This window comes from Hypomesus nipponensis, chromosome 15, assembly GCF_054491055.1.
Source record: "Hypomesus nipponensis isolate SF chromosome 15, ASM5449105v1, whole genome shotgun sequence".
In the NCBI taxonomy this organism is placed as follows: Eukaryota; Metazoa; Chordata; class Actinopteri; order Osmeriformes; family Osmeridae; genus Hypomesus; species Hypomesus nipponensis.
In genome coordinates, this window is record NC_140375.1 from 15,553,146 (window position 1) to 15,568,388 (window position 15,243).

Here is a 15,243-nt window from a genome sequence, read left to right on the forward strand (position 1 = left end):
AATATACGCTTAAACTCCTCATTCAAGGCTGTTGTGAGTTGACAGAGTCGACATTTTTTTCCGTTTATCTGACTGAGTTTCTTCAATCCTCTTTCTTCGGTTTGTTTAGGGCCTTGTTGTGCTGCGTTTTCTGACTGCTGATGAGAACACTGAGACAAATTGACAGCAAGCTGCATGAAAATGCAAGCTTCACAATTATGTCTCTCCACAATGGTTACTGAACTGCCGAGTCGCTATTTATCGTTCCATCCAAAGAAGTTTTATCTTTGAAATGAAAACATTGTTCGGACCATTGGTCATGACACCATAATACTCTGTCATGATGCATACTTGATCCGCAAAGGGTATAGACGGGAACCCAAACTTAAAATCATTTTCCACAGCTTGTGTCCCATGTTAATCAGGACGCTCCATCTTCAGAATTGACATATCTGGAACCCATGTGAGAGAAAGAACATTAGCATATTCATGAACACAGACACACTCAATCATACGAAATGGGAGACAAGGACCCAGCCAGAAGCCATCACGGCCTGGAACAAATAGCTTCTGACATGTGAGGAAAGGAGAATCTGCAGGAGAGCTTCGAGAGCTTAAATCTCCCATCGCGACCTCAGCATAACACGCAGAGCACAACAGAGCAGAGCAGAGCACAGCAGAGCAGAGCAGAGTGGAAACCTGGCTAAGCCTGGCGGAGCTGGTCACTTTCATTATGCCACGGTTGCAGCATGTGTCCTCTGGTCTGAGAACAAGGCCTGTAATAGGAGTCAAATTAAAGAATTGGATTAAAGATGGATTATCACTGTACTAAAGCCAGCAAAGCAGCCGCTTTCGCTTAAATCCGGAGAACGCACTTCTGGGAAAGGGCTCGAGGGGAAGTGATTTCTGGATTGCTGACTGTGGACGAGGCGGGGTCCTGTCCGGCCGCCGGTCACAGAGAGAGATGGAGAGTCAAGACGAGCTCGAGCACCCTCTCCTGCGTGAGAGCCCCAAGCACACTGGCGGACCCCCTGGATCCCTGTTCAAGGGCATCTTGGTGAGGTGTGAGGAGGACAAGGCCTTCCCCCCGCTGGCCTGGAGGAGTTACTGCAGCGGGCCCCCTCAGCAGCAGCAGCAGTTACTGGACCCGTGCTCGCTGCCCCGCACGCTGGAGTCCATGTACTCCCCGGCTCCCATCTGGGGTCACCCCGACTCCCTGGCGCTGCACAGGAAGGAGTACCTGGAGACCACCTTCGTGGACGTCCATCCCGGCTCCTCCCTGGAGAGGAAGCTGCAGGGGGAGGAGCAGGACAGCCACAGCGTGGCGTACAGCCTGGAGGACGAGGACGACCTGCAGCCTGACTTTGAGGTAAGAACCTCCACGTACCAACACACACACACATACACACACACACTCCCCTTCCGAATGTCCAACAGGCACAACAGTACAGAGCAATTCCCTCCCAAAAACTGCCCATGTAAACATGTAAACATGTAAACAAAGGCTGAACACCCAGCAGGAAAACAGGACAGCTGGGTCAATTCCCTTTGTTGTCTAGATCCCCCCCCCCCCCTCCTGCTGCTGCTGTTGATGCTCAGAGCGGGCAACAACAAAAAAGGCGGGGTGAGTCACCGCCAGGTCACAGGCTCTGCTGCTCTCTCCAACTGGATGGTCTCTCCTGCCGTCATGGTCTCGGTCAACAATCCAAAGATACCCAGTTTATAAAGATGAGTCTAGAATCGCGGGGGGGGGGGGGGGGAATTGGAGTGGAACTTGTGAAAGGTACGAGAGAGGTTTGCAGTCAGCAACAGTGGAGAACACTCTGTCGGAAAGGGGGAATGACATCAGGCTCTCTGCTGGCTGGTGTACTGGTAATGACACCACCACTGTGACGGGCCCAGGTCTATTTCACACATCAGTGACCCTCGGAGTGAAATGGAGAAATAGCTATGGATTCAAGGTTAGATGCTCTTCCCTACGTCACTTGGATCACTCATTTAGTGTGACTGAATCCTCTTGTGCTGTTATTCGCCGAGTAGTTGTTTCAAGGTACATCTCTCATCAGTGTACGGTAAAAATGTAAGGTCCAACTGCATATTTTTCCTGTCACGCGCACACAGGCACACAGACACACACATCACAATCCATTAAAGGAACGAGCTGCTTCTGTCAGTGTGTATTTAACACGACATCTGAGTTTTTCCACCAAAAAGGTCAAATCCAAAACCACTTCAAACAAAATCTTGTCAAGCACATTGGAGGCGCTGGCAGTGCCTCAGACGGTGCCCGAGGCCGAGGCACTGACCTGTGGGAATGCAGCCTGACTCTGATCCCCCCGCGCAGGAACACAAACAAGCTCTCCGTCTCCTTAGTTTCACATCAGAAGTCCAGGTACAGCAGGGAGGCACGGCCATTAGGCTTCCTGCTCAACAAGCTCCCCTGGGAACACAACGGAAGGAGATCAATCGACAGGGTTAGAGCAGGAGGGACAATCTGGGGTCTGTCCTGCGTGCGTGACATGAGCCTGTTTCTGGCTGCAGGTGCACCCCCCCCCCCACCACCACCACCACCCCGCCATCCTCAGCGAGCTGTCTTGGGATACCCCCCCCCCACAACCCCCCTCGCAACCTTCATTTAACAAAACAAATCGATTTTTTGGGAAACGTCTGACAACATTTGATCTGATTGAGAGAGACAACAGGTACGACGTCACAGGAACACAAGCAGAGCACACTGGGACACTGGTCCTTCACATTATTACAAGTGACAGCTGGTGAGGAGTTACCCTCTTGTGCCCTTCTTTTTGTCATATCTTTGAAGCAGACAAAGAAAAGCCTTTTTGGTGTGTGTGTACTTGAGCCAGGGCGGGGAGGAGTGGGGGAGTGGGGGTGGGGACGACGATCAACAAAATGCTATGAATTATTCAAACAGCACATCCGCTGAAAATAAAACAGATTATTTTTTGCGCTGGAAGTAAAACAAGGAAAATAATCAGACAGGGTCAGAGAGAAGAAGCCAGATTGAATATGTAGTCTTTTGTAAACGACTGAGTCACATAGAGCCTCAGGCAAGCAGCATAGCTGGTGGGTGCACATTCATGATAACCCCATTCAGTCACATTGTCTTACAAGCACCAGCAAAGCATTCTTTTTCTTCTATAGGACATGTAAACATTGTTCACCAAAAATACATAATTTAGTCTTTCAGCAAAATGTCAGTTTATCTATTTAAACAAGACTGAAGCATGCTGACCTTTGAGTACAAACACATCAAGTGAAATTGAACAATGATGCGTTTGCGAGTACAGCAAAAACAGACATTGTTTATGAAGGCAACCAGTAAGAATGATGACAATGACACACATTTGAGTCCAAGCAGCATAACAGTCCTGGATTGGCCAGGAGTTGAGTGACCATATTTATGACCCCCCAGGACTCATCGAGCGAGGACTTCAGTGACACAGACAGCGATAGCAACTTCCCCCTGATGATCCCTCAGGACTACCTGGGCCTGGCCTTCTTCTCCATGCTCTGCTGTTTCTGGCCCCTGGGCATCGCTGCTTTCTACCTGTCCCAGAAGGTAACACACCACCCCACACCCTAAGACCAGTTGACCTCACCTTGACCGCACCCTAGTGCCAGGTTACTGTTGACCCAGGAAACTGCAGGCTAGTCCCTTTTAGCTTTGCTCCAGACAAGAATACATTTAGATTTGTACTGTTTTTTTTTTTTTTTTTACATTTGTACAGTCAATAGCACAATTATGCAAAATGGAACTGCAGATGTTAATTTGTGGATCGACCAAAAAATGTATTGATCAATAAGATATGACATAGTTAGTTGTCCAATAACATGGTATTCTTCTTTCTACACAACCCATAATTCATACCACACCACAAGTACAACAAAGCAAATATGCATATTTATACCCCAAAAAATGAAGGAAGAAGAAAAATGTAGAGCAGTTAATCTCGAGAAAAACACATTCCCACCATCAATCTGCAGTAACAGACATGCTCATCTGTTATCCACTTCTTTGTGTCTTCCTACCGTGGGAATCGGTCCGGGCCTCAGCTCTCTTTAGCATTTCAGAACAAAGTTACCTGGCAGAGACCAAGGCCTTGTGCTCCGATCAATGACCTTCATTAAGGTTTAATTTGAGTCATAACAAGCAGGACCGGATGATAGATTTCCAATAGTGTTGAGCGCTATCTAAAATAGGGGTCACCATGAAAAACGGGCTGGGAACAAAGGGAGGGAAGGAGGAGAAGAGAATGATAAATGAGGGAGACGAAGTAGGAGCGACTCCGAGATGGAACCCCTTTTAGGTTAAGCGTGTGAACGGAGTGATGTGATTGGACAAAGACAGACTGAGGGGAGAGGAGGACAAAGACTGATGGACGGACATTTGCACTGCTCTTTTATTTTTTTTCCCCTCCAACTTTCGTCTGACCCAACAATCTGCTCTGTGGTTCCTTCCTCAGACTAACAAGGCGTCGGCCGAGGGGGACTTCCAGGGGGCGAGTGCTGCCTCTCGCCAGGCTCTGTGGCTCTCCGTCCTGTCCATCGTCTTCGGGATCATCACGTACATCTGTGCCATCGCTGCTCTCATCTCCTACCTGTCTGGAAAACCACCGTAAAACCAGGATATCTATAATCCCAGACACAAACAGACCACACACACACACACGCACAACACCACACACATTTCCATACATACACCAGCCATTTTGTGCACATGCCACCACTCTCCTGGGTACATGGTATCCTACAATCACCCCCTTCACCACTTTATCCTGTATGGACAACTTACCCAGACGTGGAGAGCCCGGATAATAAGACCTGAAACGTGGATACTGGATTGTGTTAGAAAAACTAGTCAACATCACAAATTCTGTGAAACTCAGCATATAAACCAGTAGGTAAGATGCAAGTGTGGCAATGTAAATATCATCATGGAACATGACAACCTAGGACTAATTCTGCAGTTTATTTAGACAGACCAGTCTGGCCCACCAGAATTTCCCATCTGCCTGGGTAGGGCTGAGTGTAACGGTCATGGAGGGTGACAATGATGGACTCCGGTAGATGTGTGTGAAGGTCATGACAAGGACACAGGAGGAGCCAATCCTAATAGACTTCAGTCTGGGACCCAGAGAAGGACACCCAGAGAGAAGCATTGCTTCAGCAGACCAACCTATCAGCCAGCTCTTCTGACTTCTCCTGACCTATCAGCCAGCTCTTCTGACTTCTCCTGACCTATCAGCCAGCTCTTCTGACTTCTCCTGACCTATCAGCCAGCTCCTCTGACTTCTCCCTTGAGTGTCTCTAAATAAAGTATAAACAGAATCATGTGCCAAATAGAAGAGAAGGAAAATACAAATAAAAACTGTTGGAGGGGTAAAAAAAAAAAAAATCTCATAAAAGAATTGACTTGGTAAAAACTGTAACAGGACTATGGGAAGAAGCAAGCTGAAAACGACATCTGATGGAAAAGTCTGAGAACGGCACAAGGCTGAAAGGGACTTGAGTGGTGGTTGAAGTTGCAGTACAGCAGACAGAACTCTGGGGATCCTAGAATGAGTCACTCCATCAAGAGAAGATTCTCCGCCAGAATTCCATTTCCTGCACCCCAAATATAGACCTTCCCCTTCCAGTACACAGCCACTTAAGAGGACCACAATCCATGATGCACGGCTGACAATAATAGTTATCTGGTACCCCCCCCCCAGTCTGGAGTGATATTTGTTCAAAAACAACCTTTTACTCATGCATATGCCAACACTACAGCACCATACTCTATTCTCAGAGGATGTCATTACTTGTCCTTTATGTTAAAAAAAAAACTTTTAAAAAAAACTTTAAATAAAACAGTGTCTAAAAGGTGACCTGTTTTTGTTCTCACTGAAATGAAATGTCCTCCCGCTCACTCCAAGAAAAGCATGTATTGGTTTATTTTCCTTCCAGCCACAGCACATTAGCATGGGTGAATTTGCACTTAGCCCTGTTTAGTCTTTTCCAGGTGTTAATTTCCTTTCCTTGGTTTGGATAAACCCCAATGATACCAACAAACCCTTCTCTGGTTTTCAGTTCAGTATTACGTGTCCAATGTGCCATAAAGCGAGTGCTGTTTGATGAACAGCAAACAACACAGAGACTGTCAAAATAAAAGTACTGACATTTTCTAAGTAGATATATAGTTTTATAGCAATTACAGTTAGACACCAGTTATAAAATTCAAAGCAAATATTTTAGGGTTTCAGAACATCAGTGTTGTATCAAGACAGAGTTGACTACAAATCAACCAATAAGATTTGATTCAAGCACTTCAAAATCACACAGACTACATCTTTTACAACGTGACTACACTATGCAGCCTAAAGCATCTTTGAACAGGGGCCTGTTCCATGAAGCGAGTTTTACCGGATAAACCAAGTTTGTGTCAGTTACTTTCGAAACCTGGCGTATTCGGTAATCATGCATTATGGAACAGGCCTTAGGTCTGACAATCCCAAGCAATTGTGTCAACACCTAGCCAGTTTCTTTTTAGTATACTTGAAATCGTGTATAGACTGGTTAACAATTATAAAATGTCCATGCTATAGAAAAAATAACTGTTTTCTGCTAAAGCTAAGAGAATCCCTTGGGATCTGGTGTACATTGACTCCTTGTTTTCACACCCATGTGTAATTTATTGTAAATATACCAAAAACAAGAATTACATTAATACAATAAATGCACTTGATGAAACGTTTCCTTGTTGTCCTTAATTAACAGATGGTACGGGTGGTTCTATTTTAATCGGATGAATCAAAAAAGGACTGAATATTTTATTTAAAGATATATTCGTTTGACATGACAGAAAAAAATGGGAACAGCAACTCCGTTAGATGGTTTTGGAATATCTTTGCCTGACAGACTCTCTGTAGAAGTGGAAGATCTTCTCTGACGCTTTCTTGCTGACTGCTATGCACTGCTGAAGCTGCGGAAAAACACAGAGGTCCATGACCATTTAATTGTGTCTCATCACACACACAAAAAAAAAACTGACTGGTCATGAGACACATGTAGCAGACGCTCTTATCCAGAGCGACTTACAGTGAGTACAGGGACATTTAGCAGACGCTCTTATCCAGAGCGACTTACAGTGAGTACAGGGACATTTAGCAGACGCTCTTATCCAGAGCGACTTACAGTGAGTACAGGGACATTTAGCAGACGCTCTTATCCAGAGCGACTTACAGTAAGTACAGGGACATTTAGCAGACGCTCTTATCCAGAGCGACTTACAGTAAGTACAGGGACATTTAGCAGACGCTCTTATCCAGAGCGACTTACAGTAAGTACAGGGACATTTAGCAGACGCTCTTATCCAGAGCGACTTACAGTGAGTACAGGGACATTTAGCAGACGCTCTTATCCAGAGCGACTTACAGTGAGTACAGGGACATTTAGCAGACGCTCTTATCCAGAGCGACTTACAGTAAGTACAGGGACATTCAGCAGACGCTCTTATCCAGAGCGACTTACAGTGAGTACAGGGACATTCAGCAGACGCTCTTATCCAGAGCGACTTACAGTAAGTACAGGGACATTTAGCAGACGCTCTTATCCAGAGCGACTTACAGTAAGTACAGGGACATTTAGCAGACGCTCTTATCCAGAGCGACTTACAGTGAGTACAGGGACATTTAGCAGACGCTCTTATCCAGAGCGACTTACAATAAGTACAGGGACATTTAGCAGACGCTCTTATCCAGAGCGACTTACAGTAAGTACAGGGACATTTAGCAGACGCTCTTATCCAGAGCGAGTTACAGTAAGTACAGGGACATTCCCCCCGAGACAAGTAGGGTGAAGTGCCTTGCCCAAGGACACAACGTCATTTGGCTCAGCCGGGAATCAATCTAGCAACCTTCAGATTACTAGCCCGGTTCCCTATCCACTCAGCCATCTGACTCCTATGACACTAAGGTCATTTGTGATAGCTGAGTCAAGAGCAACACAGAACTTCTATGGTTGGCCTATAAAGGTTGTAAGACAATGTAACTAATGGCCATGTCAATAATACATTTCTTACCTCATGGACTGAAAAAGATCCTTTGGTTGATGACATCATCACTCTGTGCTCTGTGCTGTCAATAGCAAACGTCAACAGAGCTCGACTTTCCTAGATGGGGGGGGGGGAATTTGCAATCAAAACAGCATGTTCAAAACATCTTATCTGATTTTCCAAACTGGGGGTGCAGAGAAAAATTAAACATTATTTTTTTTAAATAACGTTTTTATTTTTGAGTAACGTTTTTATTGTCTCTTTGTAGTTATATGCTTACCTTCTCCTGAGTTGATGTGGGGTCAGTAATGATCTGACCCTCTGTGTCGATAGCACACGTCACTCCACAAAACAGGCAGCTCATTGGCAGTCCTGCATCCATCAGGGCCATGCAGGCAGCATTCAGGAAGCATGACAACAGCTGAGAGCTGGATAAGGAGGAGAAACTAGAACAGGTCCAGAGGCCTTGGGAGTCGGGACACAAGAGACCGCGTGGTTGCGGCCTAAGAAAACATACAGTTCTCCAAAGTGCTCGTGTTGATATTGCAAAGTCGCTTGTACCCATCCTTAAGTGTCGGGATCTATACAACTACGTTGGTTCAACCACAAATGACATTTGACTGAAGGATACCGAGCCATCATCGTGAACGACTTGAAGGATGAGTGTGAGAGAGGAACGAGGATGAAGAGTCGAGAGTAAAGATGCCTCACAAGTTTCTCGCACACACTGCTCTCGTGCTCGCTCCATTACACCTAAAACAAGTGTACAGATTGTGAGAGAGATTATTATCAGACACAGCGTAGAGTTATACTACCACCTTGTGGTAAAATGTAAAATAACAAAAAGGGTAAGGGGCAATTTTTTGCATGGGATTACTGCTGTTAGGGGCTTATTAAGGGCTAGGTTTAGTCTCAGGTTTTAAATATGGATTATTAAAAGCAATCACTTCTCTGTACTCACTTGGTAGTCCTACTTTGGGTCGTATTACTACCTCCAAAGTTGCTCTGTCGTAGATCTCCTTGCTGATTTTCACCTCTGCGGGTCCGTACACCCCTGCCAACACACTAGAATCCCCTTCGGAGACACACGGACACATACAGATCGATTATACCTAAATAGCAAGCAAGCAGGCAGCCCGCCCCTCCCCCCTGCCCCCAGCAGTACGTGTGTGCGCTCAGCCACGGTTAACATGATGCTGATGGTCTCACTATGTAGCTAAATAGCCTTTCAGAGTTGTGTTACTTGTCGTTTGGATTAAAAAAAATACCTTGGACAAACGAGGAAGAGCCATCTGGTCGCGACAATAAACTTTGTTCGCAGCCAAATTCCCTAAGCATGAGACACGGATTGTTACAGACCTCCATCGTGCAAAGCTTGTCGCATGCGTTTGACGTACCTACTTTTTGTTGTCAACGATCCGAGCGCGCAATCATGACGCGTTTCATCTAATTCCAGAAGATTTTGATTCCAGTATTTTTCTTACAGATCTTTAAAAAATACATTATCTAGCTTTGTGCAAGGCGTAAGGTGTAGGTTCTCTCGCTGTCACCTGATCAAGGTACAGTTTGAACTTAAATGATACTGAGAGTAGGTCCGATATTTTGATCGACTCGATTCACTGTCCTTGCCTTGGCTTGTGCACGTCAAGTTAGCACTGCTAGCCTAGCTTCACCAGCTCACAACAGTGAAGATGGCGACCTTAAGATGCATAAATAATATGTATGGCGTCTGTTTTCGTGCAATTCGCTCAAAACCTGGATTGAAAACATCAAGGCTTTTACAGCAGAGAGCGTTCAGAGTCAATGTAAGTGTGAAAAATGCAGTTGTTGTAATAGAGAATGTCGAGTAGCTATATGAGTCAAATATTTTGACATTCTCATCTCGAGTTGTTTCACAAGTTGTGCAGAGGAGTAAGTTAACTGTCAGATGAGCTAGCGGCTTGCTAAAGAAATACAAACTGTCACAGAGTACAGTGTTGGCATTCCCCTTTAGTAATTAACCTTCAACCGGTGTGTTTTGTTTAAAACAAATTTGTGTTCGTTTGCATGTCTACAACATGCTAGCTAGCCAGGTTGCGTGCCTGTTATTTCTCGCGTCCTGATTGGGCAGTGGCAGGGGTGTGGAAAGCCAGGGGAACTACTGACAAAGTTAGAGCCGAAACTGTACTGTACTGTAGCTAGTGGTAGGTGCCAGTGGAGCGAGTGGTACGTGCCAGTGGAGCGAGTGGTACGTGGGAAATAGCTAGTGGTACATCCCAGTGCCTCTACTGGCACCTAGTGGTACGTGACAATACCTAGTGGTACGTGACAATACCTAGTGGTACGTGACAATAGCTAGTGGTACGTGCCAATAGCTAGTGATACATGCCAGTGCCTCCAAATGCTTAGTTTGCCTGCTCTTTTGAGTGCTGCAGCAGCCCAACTGATCAGAGAAATAACTTGCTGGGAAGTTATTAATGCCTATACTTAACTGACATTTACTTTCACAACGTCATTACGAACAAAAGGATTTTCTCCCATATCCCTTTTTGACATAGGTCGACTTTAAAATGATGTAATTTGTGATAAAGATCTGAGTGATTTAAACAGATTTGTATCCAGGAGAGTTTGTAGTTTCCAATATGTATAATACCCAGAAAGTACATTTGCAATCATAGGGTGTCATTTATTGACATGGTTCTTCATGTGAAAATAATGAACTTTTATTAATAACTATTTACTCAGAGTATCGAAATACACATGTAGGCTACCTATATTGACTTCAGTTATTACAATTAATGATATACGCCTTAAGGAGGCGCTGATAACAACACAACGATGTGCATTAAGATGTTGGAGAGTCTACAACGGTGGCTCATGTGCACACTTAAATTCAGTTAGCCTACTTTGAGTAAAATAATTTGTTCCTAATTCATTACGTGTGTACAAGTCTGCTTTACATTACAGTCACACCATTACACTATATGCAATATAATGTCTACTACTTTGTATGGTGAGACATCAAAAGTATGCTTTGGAGTCTGTTAGCATGAACACTTTAACTTATTTTTTTTAAATAAAAGTTTATAGCCTGTTCTCCTATTCTAAAATGGCCGCGGGGCAGTTACATGACAGTAAACAAAAGCTGCAAGACACCCAATGCAACTGCCACGAGACACTTGCGTGTCTCTTGCGTACCACTATCAACAGAACAGTAACTGTCATGTACCAGTGGAGGCGCTGTCACGTACCACTTAGTTATGGGTCGTTCGCGAACGATCCGGCTCTAAGAGCCGGCTCTTGAAGGTGAACGTCGGGCATATCTGAAGAGCCGACTCTATTTTTAATAGATTAATACAGCCTATAAAAACTAAATGATTATGAAAGAATGAATTTGAATTGTATTTAAAATAATTGACTAATTCAAAGAACGACAAAAAAATACTTGTAGGCTTAAAGGCGCACACGATCATCCTCCTCACATTCTGTTCCTGTCAGTCCTGCATGAGGGAGGGCCGAGCCAACTCACACAGTCAGAGAGTCCTCAAAACTCGGAGGAGAGCCATGACAAATCAATACATTTTTAAAGATATGTGGTTACGGTCGAGTATGTACCACTAGCTACTGCTATGTACCACTAGCTCCACTGGCACATACCACTAGGTGGCAGTAGAGGCACTGGCATGTACCACTAGCTACTGGCACGTACCACTTGCTACAGTACAGTACAGTTTGGGTTCTCACCGCAACTTGACAAAAATATTGCATAGCGGGCCCAATAACTCGTGCCCTGACACTGGAGAACACAGTACAGAACATGTAGAGAAACCTTATCAAGTTAATCTTTGTCGTTAGTAAGAAGCTATACCAGTAAATCATGTGAACACTTGCTTTTATCCATCAGGAAGTCCAACACCAACAGCCTTTTGACTCAACCACAGAGAAGCCACAATTTCCAGGAGCTTCTGCAGACTTTATCGAACACCTGGAGTTTATCCAACCCAATGTTATCTCTGGCATCCCGATTTACAGGGTCATGGACAGGGCTGGGCAGATCATAAATCCGTCTGAAGACCCACAGGTGTGAAAACCCGATTATCTAATGACAACTGGTGTCATGACAGGCTACTGCAGGAGGCTGTATATTTACAATGTGACTCACTCATTTTGTGTAGAATGTACCTATTTTGAACACATTGTTTCTAATTCCACATGGAACTGTTTACAGAATAATACATATAAGTAAAAAATAAAATTCATTATTCATTTAATGATTGTATACCCCTCCTCCTTCTCACATCAGCTCTCCAAGGAAACAGTTTTGAACTTTTATCAGAAAATGACTCTGCTCAACACAATGGACCGCATTATGTACGAATCTCAGAGGCAGGTATGTGTCTAGGATCCTTATCTGTGAATGACTGAAAGGTGCTAAAAGCTATTTTAGAGAGATTATTAAGATTGTTATTATTTCAGGGTCGTATCTCCTTCTACATGACCAACTACGGAGAGGAGGGGACCCACATTGGCAGTGCTGCTGCTCTGGACCCGAACGACCTGGTCTTTGGCCAGTACAGGGAAGCTGGTGAGTATAGGCGTCAGGTGGCTGAGCGGTTAGGGAATCGGGCTATTAATCAGAAGGTTGCCAGTTTGGTTTGGCCGTGCCAAAATGACGTTGTGTCCTTGGGCAAGGCACTTCACCCTATTTGCCTCGGTGAGGAATGTCCCTGTACTTAACTGAAAGTCGCTCTGGATAAGAGCATCTGCTAAAAGACTAAATGTATTGAAACATTTGGTTATGTTGGTCGGAATTCAAAATGCTTCTCTGTAATAGTAAAATAAGATGTCAACATGTTTATTTAGAGGAATATTGCATGAAGAAGCCTGAGTAAAATTAATATCTACATCATTTAGATCAATACTGAAAATAGTATAAAGGTGGAAACTAAAATTGGGTAAACTACAAGTTAAGTTAAATCCAGTCAATATATCAGCATGTGAATACTGTTTTGTTTGCTGGTGCGTAGGAGTACTTATGTACCGTGGGTTCCCACTGGACATGTTCATGGCGCAGTGCTATGCCAACGCTGATGACCTCGGCAAGGGCCGGCAGATGCCTGTCCACTACGGTAGCAAGGACCTGAACTTCGTCACCATCTCTTCTCCTCTGGCCACGCAGATTCCTCAAGGTGAAACTCAAGTTCAAGTCTTTTATTTGTCAGGTACACAGAACAACACAAGGTCAGACTGGGCACTGAAATTCTTAAGACAAGACAACGCAAGCATCTGGCATAACATATAAGTACACAGAACATAATTCTCTTAAACTCTTAGCTCAGGTCCAGAATTCATTGCCACCTTCCAGCCATGGAAAGCCTAGCTGCTAACCCCTTGTGTGTCGACCCGTCTTCTGTCGTTTAGCTGCTGGGGCTGCGTATGCAGCAAAGAGGGAGAACTCAAACCGCGCGGTCATCTGCTACTTTGGAGAAGGAGCCGCTAGCGAAGGAGACGCCCATGCCGGCTTCAACTTCTCTGCCACTCTGGAATGCCCTCTCATATTCTTCTGTCGCAACAATGGATATGCCATCTCTACCCCCACCAATGAGCAGTACAGAGGGGACGGGATAGGTGAGGAACTTCACAGTTTTTCCAAAATGTGGGCTGGGTTTGTATTGGCTGTGTGGGAATAAAAGTTTGAGAGAAAAAAAAATATCACTCGTCTTTCTCCTCCTTCAGCTGCTCGTGGCCCAGGATATGGCATGATGTCCATCCGTGTAGATGGCAATGATGTCTTTGCCGTGTACAATGCAACAAAAGAAGCCCGTCGCAGAGCTGTGGCAGAGAACCAGCCGTTCCTCATTGAGGCCATGACCTACAGGTGAGTTGTCACGTGTCTATTAACCGTGGATTACAGTTGTGTTTACAGTAGAACCTAACTTAATCATCTGAAGTAGGGGTGGGAATCTTTTGGTACCTCACGATTTGATTTGAATCACTTCTTGGGGTCATGAATCGATTTAAAATCGATTCACGATTTTTTGTTGTTGCAATTTTTAATCAAAGTTTGATGACCCTAACCCATAAAAAATTTAAAATAAAACATTTGTGAATCACTAGAAGACTGAATCGCGATGCAAATGTAAATTCATTTTTTCTTCCACCCTTAATCTAAAGCACTCCATTACCCAACACCAAGTTTAACCGGTATTCTTACTAACTCTGTAGTTCCCATTTCTTTTTCCCAGAATTGGTCACCACAGCACCAGTGACGACAGCTCCGCCTACCGCTCTGTGGATGAGGTGAATTACTGGGACAAGCAGGACCATCCCATCTCCCGCCTGAGACACTACATGAACGCCCACAGCTGGTGGAGCGAGGAGGACGAGCGGAGCTGGAGGAAGCAGTCCCGCAAGATGGTGATGGAGGCCTTTGAGAAGGCGGAGAAGAGGCTGAAACCTAACCCCGACCTGCTTTTCTCAGACGTGTATGAGGAGATGACCCCCATCCTGAACAAGCAGAAGGAGGCCATGTGGAGGCATGTGCACCAATACAAGGAGCATTATCCCCTCGACGTGTTTGAAAAGTAATAACCCTCAGATGGGCCAGCTGTACAGACCAGATATGGGAGCGAGGGGTTGTTGGTATTTTAGTGTATGCAAAACATCATAGTTTGAATTTTCCATGCTCTGTACTCAGCAAAAATGTGGGAGTGAACTGAATTATTGTTTTTACGTACTCCATTAAAGGCCTCTGGCTTTTGTGCCTTAGAGAATCTGCCAGTGGTTTCTAAAATGTTTCAAGTTTGTCGAATCAATGACCTTTCTGACTACAGCTGAGCCTAATGCAAAGCAGGGAATTAGAAAGGTGTTCTGGTAATTTAGGTAGAGGTTCATACATGATGTAACAAATTGACTTTTCAAATGTAAAACAAAAGCATTTGTTATGACATTAAATGGTCATGAAGTAGACTGTGGCTCACCAATTCTTGACAACCCTTCTTAATGCCAGACTTCCTGTTACAAAATGGTCTACTCAGTGATTGTGGTATTTGCCATTTGTTTGAGGTGTTACAAGAGTTTCTGTATGATAGTCTTTTCTCATTCTATGGTTTGATATATGCACAGCAATGTAACTTTGTGTGCCATTTCTCAGTCAACTCTTTGAACAACATGAGGCAATTGCACACCAGTACAAAACCTGTCAAGTTAAGCATGTTTGTTTTGTGATAGCT

At 44.6% G+C, this 15,243-nt stretch overlaps 3 protein-coding genes across 3 annotated transcripts; 2 read left to right on the forward strand and 1 right to left on the reverse strand.

Moving 5' to 3' along the window:
* The first annotated feature begins 700 nt into the window (after window positions 1–700).
* Window positions 701–4,619, forward strand: tmem91 (transmembrane protein 91). Its single transcript, XM_084674196.1, has 3 exons — window positions 701–1,348; window positions 3,413–3,559; window positions 4,464–4,619. The coding sequence occupies exons 1-3, from the start codon at window positions 944–946 to the stop codon at window positions 4,617–4,619; spliced, it is 708 nt and encodes a 235-aa protein (XP_084530322.1). The 5' UTR covers window positions 701–943.
* Window positions 4,620–6,647: 2,028 nt separating this feature from the next.
* Window positions 6,648–9,419, reverse strand: exosc5 (exosome component 5). Its single transcript, XM_084674195.1, has 6 exons — window positions 9,301–9,419; window positions 8,994–9,107; window positions 8,664–8,785; window positions 8,313–8,453; window positions 8,060–8,149; window positions 6,648–6,961 (listed from the first exon to the last, which is right to left on the reverse strand). The coding sequence occupies exons 1-6, from the start codon at window positions 9,395–9,397 to the stop codon at window positions 6,866–6,868; spliced, it is 660 nt and encodes a 219-aa protein (XP_084530321.1). The 5' UTR covers window positions 9,398–9,419; the 3' UTR covers window positions 6,648–6,865.
* Window positions 9,420–9,703: 284 nt separating this feature from the next.
* On the forward strand, window positions 9,704–14,980 carry bckdha (branched chain keto acid dehydrogenase E1 subunit alpha). The gene is made up of 8 exons (XM_084674193.1): window positions 9,704–9,837; window positions 11,916–12,092; window positions 12,315–12,401; window positions 12,488–12,596; window positions 13,039–13,200; window positions 13,433–13,639; window positions 13,748–13,889; window positions 14,257–14,980. Exons 1-8 carry the CDS (start codon window positions 9,724–9,726, stop codon window positions 14,597–14,599), a joined length of 1,341 nt encoding a protein of 446 aa, XP_084530319.1. The 5' UTR covers window positions 9,704–9,723; the 3' UTR covers window positions 14,600–14,980.
* Window positions 14,981–15,243: the final 263 nt, after the last annotated feature.

Excerpts from the sequence above, each read along its gene's own strand:
- tmem91 (XM_084674196.1), top strand. The coding sequence starts at position 944 with ATGGAGAGTCAAGACGAGCTCGAGCACCCTCTCCTGCGTGAGAGCCCC. Across the intron at positions 1,349-3,412 it reads ACCTGCAGCCTGACTTTGAG|GACTCATCGAGCGAGGACTT; the intron begins GTAAGAACCTCC and ends ATGACCCCCCAG. Across the intron at positions 3,560-4,463 it reads CTTTCTACCTGTCCCAGAAG|ACTAACAAGGCGTCGGCCGA; the intron begins GTAACACACCAC and ends TTCCTTCCTCAG.
- exosc5 (XM_084674195.1), bottom strand. The coding sequence starts at position 9,397 with ATGGAGGTCTGTAACAATCCGTGTCTCATGCTTAGGGAATTTGGCTGC. Across the intron at positions 9,108-9,300 it reads CTCTTCCTCGTTTGTCCAAG|GGGATTCTAGTGTGTTGGCA; the intron begins GTATTTTTTTTA and ends GTGTCTCCGAAG. Across the intron at positions 8,454-8,663 it reads TCGTTCACGATGATGGCTCG|CTGTTGTCATGCTTCCTGAA; the intron begins GTATCCTTCAGT and ends TCCAGCTCTCAG.
- bckdha (XM_084674193.1), top strand. The coding sequence starts at position 9,724 with ATGGCGACCTTAAGATGCATAAATAATATGTATGGCGTCTGTTTTCGT. Across the intron at positions 9,838-11,915 it reads AGAGAGCGTTCAGAGTCAAT|GAAGTCCAACACCAACAGCC; the intron begins GTAAGTGTGAAA and ends TTTATCCATCAG. Across the intron at positions 13,640-13,747 it reads GTACAGAGGGGACGGGATAG|CTGCTCGTGGCCCAGGATAT; the intron begins GTGAGGAACTTC and ends CTCCTCCTTCAG.